The 24,449-nt window shown below is 36.8% G+C and overlaps 1 protein-coding gene across 5 annotated transcripts in view; it reads right to left on the bottom strand.

The window, feature by feature from the left end:
• The window catches only part of LOC150084708 (golgin subfamily A member 5-like), a 322,239-nt gene that overhangs the window by 197,910 nt on the left and 99,880 nt on the right, over window positions 1-24,449 (bottom strand). For all 5 annotated transcript variants that reach the window (XM_090375446.1, XM_090375444.1, XM_090375443.1 and 2 more), the window contains exon 5: window positions 18,385-18,502. In XM_090375446.1, the coding sequence (XP_090231572.1) occupies window positions 18,385-18,502 (118 nt within the window). The remainder of the gene's footprint in view (window positions 1-18,384; window positions 18,503-24,449) is intronic.

Genomic DNA, 24,449 nt, shown 5'->3' on the forward strand with positions numbered 1-24,449 from the left:
GATCACCATGATTTAATCACCCAATATGATCCAGTAAGTAACCATCTGCTTGCAAGAAATTAATTTAGCTCCATAGGTTACTCTGAAGACTATGAAATGTACATTATCCTGAAAAGACAGAAATTTTTTTCCACTCACAGAGGTGAGGCAGACCTAACAGATGAGAATACCATCCAGACATATCTCTTTCTTAAAACCACCGTAATTGAAGTAGTTGCTGTCTATATTATGTTCTGATTTTCTTTAAATATTTCTGCATACCTCTTGCCAAATCATCCATGTACTACCAGAGATCTAGAAGCTACAGCACAAATACCCACTCAGTTCTATATAGTGGAAAATTTTAATGCGCACCATTCATTATGGCAAGCTTCATATATTACCAGAAGAGGGCAGACCATACAAGCACTCTTGGTAAACAAAACCTCTTATTTAACAAAGGATCACTTATATGCATTTCCGAACAGGATCAACCATCAATCTTTTATTATACTTCAGCTATCGATCTTTTAATAAGCTCTCCTACAGTATCTCTCCATGCATAGAGTGGATAGTGCTATATGATTCACAGGGCAATAACCACATCCAGTGGTGAGCTGTGAATATTTTAACAATGGGCTCGCAGTTTTGACAACTTTTTATTCTTTTTTTCCAACTAGGGAAATATAACGAAGACATTTTTTTTTTTCCTGATAAAATTTTAATATTGTGAATTAAAAAATAACATGAAATATTTCTCATATAACAAATAACAAAAAAAGTCGACGTTGGCTCCATGGAGCCGAAGGTGGATCCGTCAATAACATCATGTGAAACAATTCCAACTATTAATTGTTTGCAATTGAAGACCAAGTTGATACATGATTGACCATGCGTAGTAGATTTTGTAGGATCTGATGCGAGTTTAAGATGGAATGTTGATTCCATGAATTCAGAGAATGGAGCATTTTCAGGTTTCTTAACGTCAATATTGAAATCACCCACTAAAATTATTGGGATCTTTTGAAAGTTGAATTTCCTTACAACTTTAGGCATATCTCCAAACTTTGGCATATAAATCGCTAGATTGGATATTAAGAAAAATTTAATCTGCTCCAATGTTGAATTAGGTGAGATGTAGAATGTTACAAGCAAAGTCTTCTGTCCATTTATTTCAACTTCACCTGCACAAAAGTCACCACAATTATCTGTACCAGTCATTTGCCATAGCGAGCATGCACGGTAATGAGAATATGTGGCATACATATTGTCAATTCGACTTTATTGTATATCGCAACACCACCAGATTGCACAGAAGGTCTTTTGAATTGTGTGATACGTTTTTATCCTCAAACATCAATATTTTCATTATTTTCAAGCCATGTTTTATTTAATGCTAAGATATTCGATTCCATGAGAATTGGATCAGTTGCAATGTCTTCGTTATGAAGTTTCAAACTGTATTCAATAATACCATTCTGAAACTTGACGAAGCAACTTGATCCCAAAATTGTAATGCGGTTGTAGAGAGTGTTTCCAAATGATGGTTATTCAAATGTTTCAATTCAGTTAGTTTGAAGATCTTGCATCTTAGGTGTGTTTACAACTGCAACCATGATACAATGTAAAGTTGTCTTTCTGATGTATAGGCCATCGATGCTTCTAACGCTCGACAATGCAACGTATACCAGTTGCTGTTCGAGACTCTTATCGTAATCAAATATAATTTCTTTGTAAGTTCCACCCTGAGATTTATGAATTGTCGTGGCACAAGCTTCAACCAAAGAAAATTGGATTCTTTTGCATTTAAGCATTTCACTTTTTAAAGATATTGTGGCGGAACATCTTGTAATCGGAGTCCAGCCAGATTTTAATAAGCCATGATGCGACATTATGTGCAGGCGAGACTTGAGATGACTCTTAGTTCCAACATTCTTGCTTTTGAAATGTAACCACAATCATTTGATTTCTGTTTCTTCCATCTCAACGTACTGTAAAGTCTGATCACTCCATTGACTAAACCATTTTTAATACCGATGTTTGTAGTGCTCATGTAAGGATTTCCAGTTGATAGATGCAATATGCATGGCAAACCTCCGGTCTTTGCTATACTCATTTGATGGAGTTTTGTTCACATTCTAGTCAACTGTTCATGACTCTTGTAACCAGTGAAGTGATCGTCGGCTGTACAATCGATAGTGGTGTTTCCTTCCAACGCTTGAGCATTATATTGAATGACATCGTTGTTACAACAAACAGCATTTGGTACTTGTTCCATGACACAGTCTCGTGTTTTAAATCAACTTTTGATTAACTTCTTTTCTTCAACATCTAACATTTTGCCGTTTCCAATTTTAGTTAACATACCAGAGAATACAACATCACTCTGCACCAGTGGAAAGAAACTGAGAGACTGCCACAAAATTGCACCACCAACGCAATTCTTATGAGACTTGAATATCTACCTTGCATTCACTGGTGGCAACTGATGCAAATCTCCACAAAATATGATATCTAAACCACCAAACCCTCGATCGAATTCTCTGGTGATCTCTTGCAGTGCGGCGTTGATCGCATGCAAAATGTCAGTTCCGATCATGCTAACTTCATCAATGAATACTGCTTGAACGTTTTGAAATGCATTATGATAGAGGTGCAAAGTTTCTCGAGCAAGACCACCATGTATTCGTGCCATACCAACTTTGAACACCAAATAAACTGTAGTACCACTGATCGCTACGGCCGCCTTCTCCGTCGACACACAGGTGACGAATGTGTTGTTAAGTGAGTTGTGTGCCTGACAAGCGATTGTAAGTTTCCATCATAATTTTCAAGGTAAACATCTTGCCACAGCCTGCTGGACCAGTAGAGAATATTTGAAGTGGTGTTGTGTTAGCTCAATCTGCTATTCAATGCATAACTTAAAGAATCAACTTGTGTTGTTCTCTATTCATCATTCGAACCAACTCGCAATAATCATCTCTGGTCATGATATTATCTCGCCAATGCATTGACGCATTGCATCAATGCAATGCGTCAATGTTTCCCGAAATCATTTCCATATCATCACTGTTCTCTTGAAGTCTGTTATTAGCATCCTCTGCAATTCGACTCTGAACATATTCCTCGCATTTCACTCGAGCATCCTCTTTATCGTCTGTTTCGATGCCAAGTGTTCTACAATACTCTGTTTTGTCAATATCGATGTCCCACTCATACCTTTTGCAGCAATTCATAAAGTACTCTTCATTTTCATTATATATCTGAAGAAACTTGTTTGAATCTAAGATATCAGCCATTTCATTTTCGAAAGGTCAGTAAAGTAAAATCATCTCACGTTTATACTCTGCCAATTCAGACATTTCATAGTGGCGATACCTTATGATTCACATCTGTTTTATAAGTTCACATTGTCCCTCCACAACATTGTATTTCGCAGCAAAATCAGCCAAGCAAAGCTGACCGAGCTCTACATTTTTTGATCTTTTCTCTTATTTCTGTATAATATTTAATTCCATATGTCAGTAGAATCATCATCGAGATTTTTTTCATCCATTTGCTTCTTGCTTTTCTTACGCTGTGAGGCCAAGTACTTGGAATGTACACAACTTCTCTACCAGCCTCAAACATTGGCTGGCAAAGCAAATACCAAGCTGCCTCTTGCGAGCTCATTTCAATGCTGTTCAACATTTTAATGCTAACACGTTTTAACAAGTCGGTGTACTCTTGATCTGGATACTCTTCGGTGTACTCTGATCAACTCTCGATGCAAATGGCTTATGCCTCTGTTGGTTTTGTTAACATACTCTACAACGTATAATATGCATAATGTTCCTCGAGTATGAACTGTAAATCCATGTTCGAATTTAATATACCAGCTATTCAAGGATTGAAGGTATTCATCCAAAGTTGTGTCATATTTCTTTTCATTAGAACGGTAGGTTTCGTCAATCCTGATCGAATAACATTCAAGTAAGTTTTCATATCAAACATGTCTCTTCTAGAAACTGCTCGAGTGTATCATTATGTTTCTCTTCAAGATCTTTCTTATATTGTTGAAAACGCTGTTTGAAACTTGAACGTTGATTGTATTGTGTGTTCATTGGTATTAAAACTTGAATTTGATCCATAGCCCAATATGGCATAGCATCAATCATCATTCTTCTTGAAACAAGTAAATGTATGCTTGTGCACTTGATTTGAGTAAGACATCGGAAGATCTGAAGCGTCGACGCTGCACAATTCATCAAGTATTTCTACAGTCTTTGGCATATCATCCGAAACCAATTCTTTGGGATCGTTTTGCAGCCACAGCAAAATGTGAGCATGCAGACTGCCACGATGCTTGAACTCTATACGCTTGAATAAATCGATTACTTTGAATTTCCCAAAAGGATTGTACCTTTTCGATTGCAGTACATGCATTATAACGTCAACTAGCTAATTGAAGCATATTACCCGTGACAGGATCCTCATTGACTAGCTTCATACACTGCAATGCTGTTAATTCTTTCACTGGATCGTCAACTTCTGTATCTTTACTACTGTTTAGTCTGTGAAGTGTTTTCAAGAGATGTGGCCAGCGAACCTCCGTCACACTCAATGTCAGAAACATGGTCAGTTTACCAAGTTGTCTGATCATAGCAAAGACATCTTTCTTGCAATGAGACCAGTAGTATACAGAATTTGGAATGGATTTGAGAAAAGTTTGTTATTTGGTTTTTAGGATATTGCTCCGGGATATACGGTAGTCATTCCCTGACCTTTCCACATCCTCTGTATTTGGTGGTGACGGGCTCGAACCCCGGTCTAATTATGAAGCGTGTGCTACGCACTGCTGCTCCTTCCCACCTGGCTACGGAGACACCATTTTTGAGAAAAGACAAGTTACGTTTGACGCATTCTTCAACAAATCTTTGGTCTTCTATCATACATTTTGTTATGTTGGAAGTTTCTCCGATGCATTTGAAAGTGGAATATAAACCTTCAGCTATTCTATAGATGGCTAGATGGATTATGTGTTACTCCGTTTATGATGGCTAGTTGCCATCATAAACGGAGTAACACATAATCCATCTTTAAATTTATGTGGATAGCCTAAGTATATCACTGCAAACATTAGTTCCTCAGCATTGTAAACTATTGACATCAGTTGATTGTGTGGTCCAGGAGCAACTGCAAGATATTTGTCTTCATTCCAAAGTAAAGTGTGTTACTGTGCCATAAGTAATTCGATGTCACTTTCAGACACTGCGATCTTCTCTACATTGTCCACTTGTTCACTATTGGTAACTCTCGATTAAGCTGTAGCAAGCAACTGACGATCAACTGTGATGTTATAACATTTGTACAGAGAAATATTGATTAAATACCTTACCTACGATTTGACTGTTTCTTTTCTCCCATCCTTGCAAGTAAGTCAATTTATGAATCAGTTGCTTCTTGATGTGAACGTTGAATGCATAATCGTCGTCTAAAGCACAAGACAACTCTGTAACCATATTACATTGACTGGAACATTTATGACTTGTCTGACGATACCATAACTGCCAGTTTTATATCGCAAACGTCAAATCTGCATGAATGTCAGTCTAGCCGTAACCAACCGTTCGATTAGACAATTGAGCGACGGTAAATTCGATTGAAATGGATGATATATGAAGCCGTTGGACTTGGATAACGACGGTACATTTCCCGATTCTAAGCTTGTGAAGCATGTATTGCAAAGCATAAATGATGCCATCTTCTCTGCTTCTGGAAATTCATCTTCAAGAATTTGTATATAGTTTGGCTTTGGTAATCTCAAATCATTCTGAAACCACAGTCTGTTGCAAACACTGCAGACATCTGAACAAGTTGTTCAAAACCATTCTTTCAAATTCTTTTGAAGCTAACGTACAACACTTTTGACGATCTTCATTCGCTGATTGCACTGTTCTTTTCGATATTGATGGCTGGACACCTGCCTCTAAGTGATCTTACACGTATGACTTTCTCTCTTGCATTCCACCGCCGAATTTGGTGCTTGCTTTTCAATGTTCGATTTGTGATTTTGTCGAAATCTTTGAACACATTTAGTTGATGTAACTTTCAGAATCGCCACAACTTAACTAAATGAAACACAGCCGTACTACTCGACAAGTGCGAAGTAACTGAACGAAGTAGTTATTTTAACGAGTTGTTCAACTCTTGAAAACTAAAAACTCGATTTGAAATCTAGTTATATATCCTTGTAGAGCTCTCAAAGGGCAACAATTTTGTTGCTTACTGTTTTTGTCTAACATTTCTAGTTTTCAAGATATTGTGAAAATAAACTTGAAAATGCTCGAATTTTTCAACTCTCTCAACTTTGCATCGCTATTATCCAGGAACCATAAGCGCTACATCAAAATTATTTATAGATGTAAAAAGATGTGCATTTTCTACTGAGCAATTTTGTTGCTTACTGTTTATGTCTATCTATCATAGTTTAGAAGTTATTGAGAGTGACAGTAACCAAGGCGCAACAGCAGATGACCAAAACGTGAACTTTTTAGTTTTTTTGAAAAAAATTATATTAAATATCAAAATTTCTAATTTTTTCTTGCATATTCGTCGACGGCATTATATACCTGACAAAATAAGTATAAATTGTTTATACTAATATCATATATTAGTTTCGGAGATATAACAGCAGTTAGATGTTTCTTTTCGTGACAGCCTGAGTGCCATAGGGTACCCCCAGCATAGACGTTATTCACGTCAACACCATGTGTGTATCTCCTGTATGCAGAAAGATGTTTTATTTTATGTGTAAACGTCTTTGATGAAAATCAAAACCGTTCAAATTTTTTAAATAAAACAGCTAGAACCGAAGTTATGAATGATGTTAATGTTTTATGCTCGTGCCCACTACTTACTATACCAAATCAATGTCACTTATTATACAGATTTAGCATCATTAGTGTAATTAAGAAAGTGACATCATTTGCATCATTTCCGTCTCGTATTTTCATTACCAATCAGTTTTACTTCAGTCAAAAAAATTTAGTAGGTGCTACCAAAGATGTTTTCACATCAAAAACTGCCACAAAACATTCTAGAATATAAAAACAAATATTACATAAAAAACAAACTATTCTAAGAAACGGTACACAAAAATCACAGATTACATGAAAAAAATTATTACACAAATATTCAAGAAAAATTTATTCTAAAAATTGCCACATACAATTTACTTCTTTATTAATATATGTTGTCAATCTTCTGCTTTGCTCAATAACTGAGTGATAATGGAGGAAAGATTTTACATAATGATCTGGATCAAATTGAAGCAATCTTTTTCCATTCAGATTTATGGTCATCATATCTGCAACATGTTTAATTGTCAAAGATGTTCTTTTTTTATTGTTACAATATTATTCATCACGCTGAAAGCTCACTTAGCTTCAGCACTGCTAACCGCAATGTTTTCAAAGATATTTCTGGTTTTTTGATGTGAAAACATTTAGTAACACCCTAAATTGTTTGGTCTGAAGTAAAACTGATTGGTAAAAAAATGCAAGAAAGCAATGCATGACTAAATTTAATTTAAGATGAGATGGAAATTTAATTAAATCAAATGATGTAACTTTATAAATTATGCTAACTCAGTCACTAAACACTGTTTCGGTAGAGTAAGTAGCAGGCGTGAGCATATAATGTTACATCATTTATAATTTCAGTTCTACCTGTTCGATTTTAAAAATTTAAACGGTTTTGATTTTCATCAAAGGTGTTTTGACATAAAATGAAACGTTTCTGTGCATATAGGGTATACACACAATTTTTTTTTAACTGAAAAGTGAATTTCAATCGAATTTAAAGATAAACTGTCTTCGACAAAATCTCTAAAATCGTTAATTTTTATTTCATATTTTATTAGAAAACTTTAAAAAATTTCTTATTCGTTTCTCACCCTCTTCCCATGGAGATGAAAGTTCTTCCAATATTCCACTTATCCAGGTAGAATATATTTAATTTCTTTCAATTCCTCATCTTCAATGATATCATTATTTTCTTTATTTAATTTAAAATTACTCTGTTGCATTAGCACGTTGACCACCAAGCTAGTTTAAGAAAAAAATTCTGCCAGGGGCCAAAAAATTTAGTAAATTTGATTAGCAATTCTAAAATGAATATTGTAATGTCAGTGTTATGTCGTTTTTTCGCTTAAAATATCATAAAAGAGTCTTTTTTGTGTCGCATATATGTGGCCAATGTGGCCCAGTAGCTTACTTTATTTCTTGAGAAGCCATGTCGGCCACATATGTGTGACGCTATTATGGAACACACATGAATGTCGTTTGCGATTAGTTTATTGCACGGACTGCAATAAACTAATCGCAATAAAATCACCTCACAAACATTGCAATAAGTTTGTCAGTAATGTTAGAGATTTTTATCAGTAATGTTAAAGATTTTGTCAAAACAAGTTCGTTAGCGCACTTTATTATCCATTATATTGTGTTGTGTGTTTCTCCAGAAGTCTGTACGAGTGTGTTGTAAAAAAAAAAAAATCTCTAAAATGCAATGGCTAAACGAAAATTATTAAAAGAAGAGGAACTAGGAGAAATTGCTGAAAATCTTAGCAGTAGTTCTGAAGATGAAAAAGAAGATTTCGACTCTGATGATTCAGTAAAAGATGCTGACTGGGATATTTCTTCAAATGAAGGAGATACTAAAATACTGAAGAGGTACTTCAACACTGGATGACAGAAGAAAACACTGACTAGCAATTTGAAAAGACTGAAAAACCTGAGATTGAAGTGACTAAAACAAATGAAGCTATTGAATGGACTGAATACAAAGGACGCCAAAAAAGATTTGATTTCACAGGTAAATCAGGACTGCAAATAGACATATCAAGAAATATTACTCATCTTGAGGCATTTTCATTATTTTTTTTATGAAGAAGTTGTAAATCTTATTGTGACAGAAACAAACAGATAATTCAGAGTACCCAAGCTTTGCGGCAAGGTCGTCTAAAAAAGTGGGTTCCAACAACTGCTGATGATATAAGAAAGTTTTTCGGGCTTCTTATGTGGATGGAACTAGTAAGATTGGGCAGTATTGCATCTTCCTGGTCAACCAAACCCATCTACAAAAATAACTTAGTAATAAAAATTGTCTCGCAACAGATTTGAGTTGTTATGCCTCATTCACTTTTCAGACAATGAAACCATCATTCCAGGGGGCAGACTCAGTAAGATAAAACACTTGACATATGTTTTGCAGCTTAAATATCAGAAAATATTTTTCCCCAGCCAAGATTATGTCACTAACGAAACTCTTTTTCCTTGGAGGGGGCAGGCTGATATTCTGACAATATAAACCAAATAAGGTGCACGAATATGGAATCAAGCTGTACCAGTTACGTTCCACTGAAGGAAATACCTGGTCAAGTAAAATTTGTTTGGGTAAATCTGAAAACTACAGAAAATCCATAGGTTTAGCTGCAAAGAATTATCAAAAGGACTTCTAAATGAAGGTCACGCCTTGTATGTAGGCAATTTTTATATGAGCTACCATTTGGCGTTATCATTTCGTCATCAAAAAATTCACGTCATTGGTACATTACAAGCAAGTACAAAATTTATGCTAAAAGAAGTCATGTACTCAAAACTAAATAAAGGGGAGATGATTGCCAAGGAAGAAAAAAAATGGAATTATTGTCAGAAAATGGATCTGTCGGACCAAATGGGTTCAGATGCCACAACACTAAGAAAGAAGATAAAGTGGTACCAAATCAGCGATCGAATATATACTTGGTATATGACTTGTCAATGTTCACATTGTGTTCAAGAGAACCACGCAAAAAATTATAAAGATAAAAAGCTTTTGGGAAGAGATAGTTACTGATTTACTAAATATAACAGGAAAAGAGAAAGATGAAAAAGTCGAAATATGGCAATACTCATAAACTAACTACAAAATTCAAAGCAAACAAGAAAGTTAGAAGAATGTGCGTTCTACACAAAATTGAAAGTCTGAAGGAAGATCAGTTGCTAGCATAAAGGGGAAAAGAATTTCTATGTATTGCCCAGACTGTATTCATCAGCCTTTCATGTGCTTAAAGTGTTTTGGACAACACCATAAACGTATATACTTTTGTAATTGTAAAAATCATATAATAAAGAATTTTTAAATTATCAGCTTTTACTCGCTTATTTTTTCTCATAGCGGTCATGAAAATTTCATCACAAGTATCACCGGAGGCTACACTTTTCAAAAATGATATAAATTTCCAAAAATTGTCAGCACTATACAGCCGACGCAGCTCCCACTGAAACAGAAGGTGTCGACAATATAAGTCCGACGTGGCACCTTAAAAATGTAATGGTATCAGACTTATAGGGCCAACGCAGCGCAGCCATCAACCTGTTAACAACCAGCCCTTTGAGGATAAAACAATGCAAAATCATTAATAAAATACCTACAATCTGTTTTTGAACTGTGTATGTCAACACCGCACCAAGCCACAAATAATAAAGTAAGAATAACACCATCAGTAACAGTAAACTGACCTTATTCCTTACATCAGAAACCATACATTGATCCCATCCTCCCTGTTGGTCACTGGCAGCAATTTGTCAACTTCCCAATACACCCATGAAATAGACTTTACTTCTGGACTTGACGGGTGTATGGATTAGGGCCCTGCCGCTCAAATGAAGACAGTCTACCTGCTTATACAAATCTACTGACTTAAACTAGGATATGACATTTTATTCTGAACAAACCAAGAGGGCCCCTGTGTGTGTATGAATGACTGAATATGAACCTGTTTTTGAATCTACTGTGTGACTCCATTTGATGTGCAAGCCTATTTATGGCTGGGTGCATGAATGCATGTGTGTGAGTTGAACTGAGTGCTTTTTATGTACAAATATGTTCTGAATGCAAGAGTTTGTGCACACACACACACACACACACACACACACACACACACACACACACACACACACACACACACACACACACACACACACACACACACAATAAAAAATTGTCCTTGTTCAGAGTGTGATAAGAGAAAATAAGAGTGTGAGTAATGTGTGAGTGAATGCAAATGTCCTTTTCTATTAAATGTCATGAATGTGCACTATTGAATTATTATTTATATAAATATTTATTTTTTATTTATATAAATTTAAAAAAACTCTTATTGCAGGCTAAGGTATGTAGTGTGAATTAATTGGTCAGGTATGTAAACACTGTGGTGACTAAATGAGTGCTGTGTGACTTTTTTTTTAAGTGTGTGTGATGACCCCATATTCAGGGTGCACACCCTGTATGTCAAAAAAAAAAAAAAATTTTAGCGCATCCTCTGTGTGTGAACAGTATGATAGACGTATGACTAACTGCAAATGTGTTGTGTCCTCATACTAGACAGATGCCTGCCTGGACATGTTTGCAGTTCATGGGTGATCTATTCAGGGCATCCGCCTTTCTGCTGATGCCATGCTACTTATCTATTCGGTTGGCATGGTGTGGGATACTGAAGTTGGTATGGTCACTGTGGGAGGTCAGAATTCTGACAAAAAGGTCACAATGTTGACCAAAACCAAATATAAGGCACCCTAGCCCTACAACTTTCATCACCACCAAAAAAAGCCAGATTATTCACACTGCTGCCCTCTCAAATTTTTTGCCTGGTGGCAGTACCACCCAAAATTTCCAATAAAATTTGTACCTTTTTTTTTTTTTATTCCTTCCTGGCAAGCTCAGGAGATGTCTTGGTTAGCCTCACTATAAACCTTACCCGACCGTACTTCCTCACCCACCTTTTCGTGGTGCTTTTAAGATGCCAGTAAACAACAGACCAACATAACCCAACACTACGCGACGCAAACCACACAATAATTTACACATTTTCTAACCTTTAGAGTCTGTACTGCATTAGTTACTAGTTACATTGTGGAATTGGGGAATCCCCTAGTGCTGCAGCAATACCTGTAACACTTTGTCCTAACAAGACTTGCAAATTAGCACCTGTAGACCACAGGACAAAAGATCCTGTTGCAAGTGAAAAGAAAACCTGGTACAACAGAGCATTCTCAATTTGAGTGTGTGTGCTTCAATATTTGAGTGTCATTGTTGTTATTGTTATTTGGTTTTTAGGAGCATTAGCAACTAAGGCCATGCAGTGGTCAATCCCTGACCTTTCCGCAATCTCCGTATTTGGTGGTGACGGGCTTGAACCCCGGTCTAATCAAGAAGCGTGTGCTATGCACTGCTGCTCCTTCCCACCTGGCTACAGAGGCGCCCTTGAGTGTCATGGTAGTAATTCAAGACAGCTGTGAGAAGTAGGGCCAGATCCATCAGAAATGGCTCAATGAAGCAGTCATTTAGTACCTATTTGTTGTTGTTGTATATTTTACGGCGCAACAGCAGCTATAGGCCATTATGCACCAAACAATGGTAGGAGGAAACAGGCTTTATTAAAAGTGAGATATGTGCATTATGTGAGATTTAAGCATTATATACTGTCATAGCATTTTATCCTTTTTAGGAAAGTGAAAATTGCATCAAAGTCAGACCTGTTGTCTAATATTTGTTGCAAAGTAGGTGAGATTTGGGCTGCATAGTTTGATAAGAAGGTGGTTTGCCGTACTCCATTATAAAGAAGGCAGTCAACAATGATGTGCTGGACCGTGATTTGAGCATGGCAGTTCGGACAAGAAGGCGGGTCTGAGGAAGAGAGAAGATAAAGGTGAGTAAGGTGTGTATGTCCTATTCGTAATCTTGCAAGTGTGTACCTATTTGTGGCTACTAAAAAGGTGGGTTTGAGGAAAGGGGATACTCTTCAATGGGAAGGCAAGAGTTGCTATGCTGAAACAACTGCCCGGGAATTTTTTTTTTTTTTTTTTTTTTTTTTTTGCATTTGGAACACTACTTGTACACTGAGTACAATTCTATAAATGGACTGCATGTGCCAGCTACCACTGCTACAACAAATAGAAGTTTTACTGTTTATCAAGTGAATATTTTCTATATTCACTTCTTGTATATTTTTTAACAAAATCATTTTTTTTTCCCTTTTTAATATCAATTCTTCAGGAAGAGCCATATTCACAGATCATCCTCCAACCTTCTTCCACTCAGTGTTAGAGATATTTTAACTTCAAAACAGAATAAAATCAAATTACAGGTTCAAGAAAATCTTTGAATATGAATCTAAAAGTTGTTGATGAGTAAATCTCTAAGCATTGAATAAAACAGCCTGAGTAACATCTGTGCATTACTATGGAAATCAGTGCTAATTTAAAGAATAATGAATCCATGGTTTATTAGAACCATGTGAATTGGCTAAAAATAATATATTTTCAAATATTCTCAGTATTGAGAATTAATAGTGCAAATGAAGGAAAAAAACGACTGAAGTAAATAACATGAAGGTCTTTGAGATAACAGAAGAGGAGAAAACACAGTATATACTGAAAATTAAGAGCAAGTTTGAGCTTCTGCAGACTGCTAGGACCAAGATATTGACGAGGAATATTACAACTTTCTGAAAGTATTAAAGTCCAAGAAATCCAAAGAAGAAAAAATTAATCAAGAAAAACTTGTCGTGATGTACCAAAGACGACAATTGAAGAGCAAGATAAACACTGACAAGGAGAAAATTGAGTATGCTAAGTTATGCAAAGTAAGAGACTCAGAGAGGACATAAGAAGATTTAACACAAGAAAAGTAGAACAAGCATTAAGGAAAAACAAAGGATTTAAATCAGAGCCATGAGCAGTAACACAGAAAGACAAATGATACTGAAACTGAAGAATAGCGATGGTGTACTTATAAATAGCAGAGAAGGCATAATTCAAATAGCAGAAGACTACTATAGAGAATTATACAAGGAGTGAGGGAATGATGCCAGCGGTGGGGAAGATGGATCGCAAATTAACACATACGATATACCCGATATCCTTCCTGATGAGGTAGAACACATGTTGAAGAAAATAAAGAATCAAAAAGCCCTAGGTGAAGAAGAAGTTACTGTACAGTTATTAAAATTGGGAGGAAGAGACATGACACAAAAACTGGCAAGACTTCATAAAATGCATTAGAAAAGGTGTGCCGCCTAAGGAGTGATATAATGCAATCATAGTTTTGCTGCATAAGAAAAGAGATAAATCAGAAATTGGAAATTATAGACCAATTAACTTGTTATCCCACATCTACAAGTTGTTCACAAGTGTCATTACTAACAGATTAGAAAGAATACTTGATGAGAATCAACCGAAAGAGCAAGCTGGCTTTAGGACAGGAATCTCAACTATGGATCACCTTCACATAATATCACAGCTAGTGGAGAAAGAAATGAATATAAAACACCATTATGCCTGGCGTTTGTGGATTATGAAAAAGCATTTGACTCCATACAGCATAAGGCAATGTTTTGGGCACTGGAAAGACAAGGCATAGACACCCCATATATAATGTTTTTGAAGAAAATATATGAGAACGCTACCTCCTTCATTAGACTAGACGAAGACAGTAGCAAATTTAAAATTGAGAAAGGAGTTCAACGAGGAGACAATATCTCCGAAGTTATTTACTGCTGCCCTTGAGGAAGCTTTCAGAAGATTAGACTGGTCGCAGAAAGGAGTCAATGTGAACGGAGAGTACCTAAACCATTTACGATTTGCAGATGACATTGTGGTCATAAGCCACGATCCCAAAGAATTAGAGCAAAATCTTAATCAGTTATGCGGGTTAGTAAGGATTTTGGACTAAAGATGAATATGGTGGCTAAAACAAAAAGTAATGATGAATAAGTATGCCACAGAAAGGGATATAATGATTGAAGGAGCAGTAATTGAAAAGGTGGAGTCATATACTTATCTGGGACAAGTCATTAGCTGTAGTAATGATAAATGGCTGTAAGTCAACAGAAGAATAAATTTTGGATGGATAGCATTCAGCAAGTATAGTCACATACTGGCAATATCCCAATTTGTCTGAAACGTAAAATGAAACAATGTATACTCCGCACCATGACTTATGGAAGTGAAACTTGGGCACTCACCAAAAGAATGGAGGAGAAGCAGAGAATTACACAGCGAAGAATGGAACGAATTATATTGGGAATCAGACTTAGATAAGAAGAGACATACATGGATTAGGCAGCAAACTCAAGTAAAGGACATTCTTATCAAAACTAAAGAACTAAAATGGTCTTGGGTAGGACACATGGGTAGCTTGAAGACATGATGGCAGAGGGACTAAGAAAATAACAGAATGGTACCCAAGATTAGCTAGAAGAAAACCAGGAAGACAATGATGGAGATGGACAGATGAAATTCATGAGTTTATGGGTAGTAAATGGATGGCCATTGTGCAAAACTGAAGGAACTGGAAAGTTGCTGGAAAGGCCTCCATCCTGCAGTGGATTGAAAATGGCTGATGATGATGATGACTGGCCAAAAATATATATAAACCTTTATTCAGTATCGGGCTGACTTCTTTATAAAGAATAACAGCGAACATGCAGCACAGAATGGATTCTATAAGGTGCTATGGTGTGTTTCTATCTAATTGTAACCACTCTTCCAGCAAAATATCGTAGCTTCGACAAAGTTGAAGGAGGACCACTGCTGAATAACTCTCTCCAGCATACCCTACACATTTCCTGGCCCCCAACATTCACCTGATCTCAATAGGATTGTGATCAGGTGAATGTGGGGACTAGGGGAGATGATAGAAATCCATGTCATGTTCTCAAACCATTCTTGCAAAATTTTGGCACAATGCACTATTATCCATAAACTGGCCATCACCTTCAGGATAAAAGTGTAACATTGCAGGGTGGGTGCAGTAGATATGATTCAAAATTCAGACACTCTCTGGATGAAAACTGACCTTCCACCAGTATTAATGGTCCCAGTTCATGCAAACAAAACATTCCACACACCAAGATACCACCTCAAGATGCTTGTGATGTCTTAACAAGACAAACAAGGTCCATTACTTCGTGAGGTTCTTGTCACACTCTGTCTGTCATCAGTGCAAAACAAAGTGTATCATAACTTTTTCTTCTGTTGTTCCACAGTCCAATCACAACATAACATTCTCAGCACCACTGCAAGTAGATTTTTCAGTTTTTCTATGAAAAAAGTGGCTTCCAAATAGCCAGGCGACTACCAATACCCAATTTCCTCAATTGCCTGCAGACAGTACCGGTTGAAATAAGGCAATTCTGGGCTTGGCTGAATTCAATGTTATTTGCTACAAAGGATGTTATTTTTCTGTACAGTCCTCCTTAGAGTACAATAGTTTCTCTCTTGAAGTACTGTTTTTCCATCACATTTACACCTTTGAGATTTGGAAGAACCACTCGCTTTCCAGTCATTAAAAACCTTTGAGATAAATGCTTTTTAGAAACCAGTTAATCTTTCACTTCTTGAATCGTGGCTCCTGCTAAACATACACTCCCAATAAGATCTTTTTCAAAGTCAGAGAGACCACATGTTCCCCCCATTCCTACTTTGGATTATTGCAGTCAAACAGCCTGTGAAGTCTTTATACACAACTGTTATCCATAAATAAATACAGTGGATTCCGGTTATTTCGGCCACCAGTTAATCGGGGCAGGCGTTTATTTGGGGAAAATCTTAAAAAACAGAGAACCCAATCGAGAAAATAACCAGGGTTTACTTTGCTTAATTGGGACAACATGCCATTTAATCAGGGAAGAAACCGCAGCACTGGAGATTATCCTACAATTGTCTCCAACCGAACCACGTGGTTCGGTCGGATTTCTGGAGGTCACAACCATAAAACAAAAAAAAAACAATTAGCAGTCACCTGTTTATTGGGCTTTTCTGTTAGTGCAATCTACCATAAACGGATAGTAAACTCAACCTTATTGAATTTGCGATAATACCAACAGCTAGAATTCTGTGGGTTATTAGGGTGAAATGTGTTCAACACTATGGAACGAATTATATTGGGAATCAGACTGCTAGATAAGAAGAGAAACACATGGATTAGGCAGCAAACTCAAGTAAAGGACATTCTTATCAAAACTAAAGAACTAAAATAGTCTTGGGCAGGACATAGCTCGAAGACAGGATGACAGATGGACTAAGAAAATAACAGAATGGTACCCAAGAGAAGCTAGAAGAAAACCTGGAAGACAAAGGCGGAGATGGATAGATGAAATTCATGAGTTTGTGGGTAGTAAATGGATGGCCAGTGCTCAAAACAGAAGGAACTGGAAAGTTGCTGGAGAGGCCTTCATCCTGCAGTGGATTGAAAATGGCTGATGATGTGTTCAACACTTCCATGGAACCTTCAACCATATAAAAAAATTAATTTTCAAAATCTTCTCTTCTTTTCTATTTTTAAAGCTTCGTAGCTTGTTACTCCATTCTCACTTGCGCATATTGTGTTACTTGCAATTTGTGTGTGCCGTGTTCTTTGTTATTGATTGCTTATCTTTTTACTATTTTAAATATTAACCCCCACCCACAAATGTCCTAGTCACCGAAATCTCAGGAAAGTAAGCGGCAGGACCTGCCAGAGTATAATTAGTCTCATGATACACCCAGTGGCGTCCTCGTTGCTAGGAATGGTAACACCGGGTCCCACTAAAGGCCCGACAGCCAACAGGCCGGATAAACAATGGGCACAACAAACTACATATCACATGACCCATACATTATTTTTAAACCTCTGGCATAGACAGGTTATTGTCACTCGATACATAGAACATACGCGGAGATGGGAGAAATCCCCATAGCAGTCTGGCCCTCACAACATACCTATACCCACAAATGTCAGTGAACAGAAATGTCAACTAGTTAGTATGTACATATTACAGTACATATTATTTATTCCGATTATAACGTATATTCTTCCGATTTTCACGTATAATTTAATTTTTTAATTGGTAAGGTAATAAAGGGTAAATTTGTGCTTAATATATCTTTACTTTTATAACCTGTGGATAATATTTCTCCTATTTCTGCTAATTAGAATCGCTGTTTAATAGAATTAAAATTCAATTCACAAACGTGATCACAATGACCGGCACTTACTACACATTGTATAGTGAATGGTACTTTACTATGGCGACTCCATCGTAACATGTTTTGATTATACAGTGAACCAATTGTAAAGCAGGGGGTCCACTGTATTTTTAACTTTTTTTAAGTGAAACTTAAGATAATCAGGGCAGCTGCTTAATCGGGCCAAAATGCACTAGTCCCGATGTGTGTCCGAAATAACCGGAATCGACTGCACAACCAAAATATATCAATGAAAATTTAACAAAAATTAAAGGATTTAGGAAAATAATTACACAGAATGCCAGTAAATTTTAAACACAAAATCTTGGGGAAAAAAAAAAAAAGCTTGCTAAGATAATTATGCTTGTTATACCTGAGCAAGTTGATAAAGATGTTCATTCCTTAGAGCTGTTTCAGCATGATTTATTTGTTCTTTGTTGGTTTGAAGTGTCTGGTTATACAATAGAGCACCATGGGAGTCAGTTGAAAATCTGTCAAGTCAAATTAAAATAAACATAGAATTTTAACATTTTGGCTTGATGTAATACTTAAAAAAAAATTAATCAGTAATGCAATGAAATGTTTACATATAAAAGTTATAAAGAACTGGACTACACTGGCAAGTGATAATAATGAATGGCCATGCTCAAAAACTACACAGAAAACTTATTTATTATCTGCAATTAATTATAAATTAACCTCGTTAATGAATACAAGCAGTGCTCCATTTACAACAAGCTGTTAGCTTTCTTAGAAAATACAGCAAAAATTTTTCTGTTGAAGTAACTGATATAAACAGAAGATGCATTCATGTGAGATGTTGTTCATCTATAAAGTAACAGACATCTGTGTTTCTCTGATGTTATGCCACTGGGCACATAAGGTGCCTGACCTCCACCAAATACGGAGGATGCGGAAAGGTCAAAGAATGACCACCGCATATCCCCGGAGCAATATGGCCTTAGTTGATAATGCTCCTAAAAAAAAAAACCAAATAACAAATAAATAACAACATATGGTGCCAATGGCATAAGAATAGATAGAATAGGGGGCAAAATGCATAAGGATTAGGGTGTTTTAGTTATCTGAGTAAAAACTAATAGTAAAACTAAAATTACAGATAAATATACAGGGTGATTCAGGAGGAATAGTAAATATTTTGGGATGTTATAGTATCAATTATTATGGGTAAAAAGTTCATATGAACATGTGTTCAATTCTTAATAGATATGGAGATACAGTTGTTTGAAACTGGGGGACACAGCTCCCTGAATCAGATGGGACCAAGAAGCAGTTATATCCTGATGCTGTTTGGTGTTAGAAGCGTTGTTAAGAATGCTGCACATCTTCGAACATGCTGAATATGCCGATGGTGTTTATCTACAGTTTTTGTGGTGGAAGTGCTACTGCTGCTTGTAAAGAATATCATCGACAGTTTCCAAACCGCAGAATACTGGATTCAAGAGCGTTTACTAGTGTTAAACGAAGCTGCATGAGACTGATACAGTACCCACCACTCATATTTCTTCCCAACGTGCAAATTAACAAAATGTGGTTGAAACAGAACACATTATTCAGTCGATAGAACTCAGTCCTACTATTAGCATACAAAGAATTTCTATGCATATCGGGGTTCCACAGACAAGAGTATGCCGTACCAAGAAACAATGCCCAGCGATTGAAATTTTGTTGGTGGATAAATGCTAATCGCCGATTAATCCATTAATACTGTTCAGTGATGAAACTACTTTCACCCAGGACAGTATCAACAATACCTGTAACTCTCAAAGGAGGTCAGACGAAAATCCACATGCCACTGTGGAAACAAACTTTCAACACTGATTCTACGTAAACGTGGTGCAGTATCATCGACAATCAGTTGAATGGGCTGTTGTGTTACAAAACAGTCTTACAGGGGCCATTTACCTAGAATTTCTGCAAAACAAACTTCCACTGCTATTGGAGGATGTCCCCTTGGCTACAAGGACGGAACTCCTGCACATTATACACATCTGGTGATACAATATCTAAATTGAACTTTACCTGAACAATGGATCGGCTATGGTGGTCCTCATTCATCGGCCACAAGCACAGTATACAAAGAAAAGGTGAATAAAAGAGAAGAATTGCTCGCTCGCATTTTGGATACTGCTGCCCTCATAAAGGAATGCCAGGACAACCTCAGAAGAACAACAACACATCATATTACCACAAGATTTGCAAAGTGCATCGAGGTTTTGGCAGTGGGATTTTGGAACATTTATTGTGAACTGTAAAAAAAACGTCAATTGTTTATGTATTGAATCATTCAAAAAGTCAAAAAATACAAACAATGTCATTTTTAGTTCTTTAATACCTCTCATAATGGCTTTGTGCACGTCAGTTTCAAGCAGCTGTATCTCTGTATCCATTGAGAATTGACACGTTTTATATGAACTTTTTTACTCAAAATAATCGATACTATAACCTCCCAAAATATTTACTATTCCTCCTGAATCATCCTGTATGTTAACGTAAATCATATTTTAACCAATAACAAAATTATGCTTTTTTGATGTAATTTTTTTTAAATGGGTTAAACTTCATATGATAAAAATGCAGAGCACTGCAATCAATCTCACAAGTCAACTAGAAGGACCAAATCATAATGGAACTTTTTATATGGCAGATTCCACCAAGCGGTAGGTAATTATTTTAATTTTGCATTTTTTGTCGGTTCCTTAGTTTAACATCTGAAAAACTGATCATATGTTCTCCTGTATTCACATATCTTTGTATTCTTTACTAAACTGAGGGTTTAGTGTCAGACAACGCTAACTCCAAAATCATTTTGTAATTAGTAAATGTTTTTGTAATTAACCAAGAAAAAGTCATTTGACATTTTCTTGGTTCACAAGAAATATGCTTATAGACCAAGCTAACTTGTATGCTACTACAGAAATACATTTCTATGACGTGATATGCATTGTTATATGTATAAAGTTAAACTAAAGTTGTCTCAAAACAAAAATGCAATTTTGTAATTAACACTGTCTGGCACCAAGCCCTCGAAATGGCAATAAAATTTTATTCTGTAAATATATTTGCTTGATATTATATTATAACATCAAGCAAATATAATAGGAGGGAGTATATGATGAAAGCCTTGTCAAACAATTTGGCCCTGAAGAGATTGTGCAAGGCTCATGGAGTAGAATTTTTTCAGCATGGTCTCTGCTTGTTAACAGGAGAGACTGCTTCTACAAGGATGGGGTACACTTAAATAGAAAGGGTGCAAGAATATTTGCTGATGCTATCGAGCCAGTGTTAAGTGGGTTGGAAAACTGCTAGCTTGGGGGGATACACAGACTAAAAGATTAACAGTGGCCACAGGCAGAAGCAAAAGTGATTCTTGCAATGCTTCTATTAGAATGAGTAACAGCCTGGAAAGATGTTGGGAATTTCCAGTACTGCTGGAAGTCATAAATGCTGCGTAAGCTTGCTTTCTTGCATCACATGCCTCTACTAATGCTAATAGTGGAACAAGTAAATACAAAGGCTGTGTTAGGGTAACTAAGAGTAGAAACAGGTATATGTATACTTGCATGTACACCAATGCTAGAAGTATAGTTAATAAATCTGACGAGTTTCAAGTGATGGTCAAGACATCAAAGGCAGATACTGTTGGGATATCAGAGATGTGGTTTGACACAGATATAAGCAATGCAGAATTGGAATATTGGGAGTAGAATGAGTACAGAAAGGACAGGAAGGGAGGAGGGATTATGCTGTTAGTTAAGAAATACATAAAATTAAGTAAGTGCATCCAATTGACATTGGTGGAAAATTCAACGTTGAGTCGACGTGGTGTGATATAAGCACTGGAAAAGGGAAAATGAAAGTGGGTGTGTTATAAGCCTAATGATGAGTATATTGAGCAATTGCGCAGAGAAATAGAGTGGGCTAGTAAATCAGAATGTCATATAATGGGCAATTTTATTTTCCAGATATTGACAGGGACGTGTGGGTTGATTACTCACACACACTAACAAGATTTGTGGATTTATTGGATGACTGTTTTCTACAGCAACATCTTCAAGAGGGAGAGTAATACTCTTGATCTCTGATTATCAGCACTGATTATTCATGCATAAAGAATTTACAGATAAAGGAACCACTGGGTGACAGTGATCACAGTGTACTGATGTGGGATTTACTTAAAGATGTAATTGGCATCAAGGGTAATGGGAAGGGCCTTTGCTTTCGTAAAGGTGACTACAGTGGTCTCAGACAGTTTTTAAATTCTATACAGTGGGATCAACTGATGATATTACCACAGTGAATTCTATATGGAAACCCTTCAGGGACTTAATCTTGGAAGCTACTAGGCTTTTCGTACTAACTAAGAAATACTGTTTGAAGTTTAGGCCTGTGTAATCAAATCACAAAAGAGGTTACACAGGCAAAGGCAGATTACAAGAAATCTTTGGCAAAGGATACAAAGAAAAACAGCAAAGAGTTCTTTACTTATGTAACCTCTAGAAGGCAAGGGATGAATCGGATTGGTCCACTTTAGACATAGACAGTTTAACTACTGATGATCATGCTCAGGTAACTGATAAACTGAATGAGTATTTTGCATCTACATTCCACGAGGAGTTATTCAAAGAGGGAAAAGCCGGCAGTTTATCAAACTCTAAGAGAGACCTAAGTGATTTTGTAATAACCGAGAGCAAAGTGGAGGGGAAATTGTTCAAGTTAAATATAAGGAAGGCACCCAGGGTGGATGGGATCTACCCAGTTATATTAAAGGAGGCAGCAAAGGAAGTAAGCAAACCCTTCATCATAATTATGAGAGCTTCACTGGTCTCAGGGGAGGTCCCCATAGACTGCAGGTGTGCAAATATATTCCCAATTCACAAAGTGCTTTCAATAGGTGACACAAATAACTATAAACCAGTTAGTTTAACTTGTGTTCTGGGGGAAAATAGTGGCATCACTGATTAAAGAAGCATTGCATGATCATCTAAATAAGGCTGCAGTAGTAGTTAAGATACAGCATGGGTTTGTTAGAGGGAGGGCTTGTCTGCCCAATTTGATTTGATACTATGATGTGGTCACAAAGGAACTGGATGCAAAAAATAATTTTGATATCATATACTTGGATTTCAGGAAAGCTTTTTATATGGTTTCATAGGGAAGACTGTTGTACAAATTGGAGTGGTATGGCATTAAGGGCAAGTTGTTACAATTGATAAAAGTTCAGTGGGAGACGAAAGAGATTGATAATCAATGGACACTGCTCTTCTTGGACTAATGCCATCAGGGGTTACTGAAAAGTAAGGTAACACTTTTTTTCTTTCTTAATAATGGTGAAAGGGAATGAGATGAAATGCGGTGGACAGATAGACCCATTAATAATACTGAAAAAGACCACCACCAGTGTTGCGGTACTGTCGCCTCACAGCAGATTCCAGTTGAAAAATGGCAGCTACTCTGCAAGTGTGGTCCAAAACACGTGTTCATGAAATTATTTGCTTTTTGCAAGAAAAAGGGTTTTCACCAAGTGACATTCACCGTGAACTGGTTGCTGTGTATGGCAAAAAGGTGATGACAAAGAAGCAGGTGTGTTTTCTGGTGCAATGAATTTAAAGTGGGCCGTGTTGACATTGAATATCGACATCAGGCGGGCAGGCTTGATGTCATGGCTACAATGTTCTGTGATCGCTAAGGCGTTCTGTTGGTAGATTTCTTGCCGAAGGGAGGAACGATCGATGCACAGCTTTACTGTGCAACATCGGAAAAACTGAAAGCCAACATTCAACGCAAACGACCAGGACTCCTGACAAGCTGCATGATTTTGTTGCACGACAATGCAACGCCACACACTGCTTGTGAGTGGTTGCGCTGTAATCGTTGGGAAACTGTCACATCCCCCCTACAGCCCAGACTTAGTGCCTTCGGACTTCCACTTGTTCGGCCCTGTGAAAAAACACCTTTCAGGAAAGCATTTCAACACGGATGAGGAAGTTCATCAGACAGTGCTTGGTTACTGCATGTGGGCACAGACTTCTGTACTGGCATTGATAAACTGATCCATCATTGGGACAAGTGCATCAATAAAACTGGAGACTTTGTGGAGAAGTAGTGCATGTTCACTTATTTCTTGGTGTGTAATATCAACTTCATATTATTAAACATCATCGAGAGAAAAAATGTGTTACTTTACTTTTCGGAAACCCCTCGTATTAGTAGAATTCCCCACGCTTCGGTGCTGGGCCTATTGTTGTTTTGTGTATTCATCAATGAAGGTATATCAGGCTTAATGTCCAAGTTTGCAGGTGATACAAAGGTTGGCAGGGTTGCTAACAACAGTAAAGACAGTATGCTACTGCAACTGGATCTAGATGTTGGGCAAATGTGCTCAGAAGTGGCAACTGAAGTTTAACATTGACAAAT

This window comes from Mastigoproctus giganteus, chromosome 6 (assembly GCF_048544385.1).
Source record: "Mastigoproctus giganteus isolate SK-2022 chromosome 6, ASM4854438v1, whole genome shotgun sequence".
NCBI lineage: Eukaryota > Metazoa > Arthropoda > Arachnida > Uropygi > Thelyphonidae > Mastigoproctus > Mastigoproctus giganteus.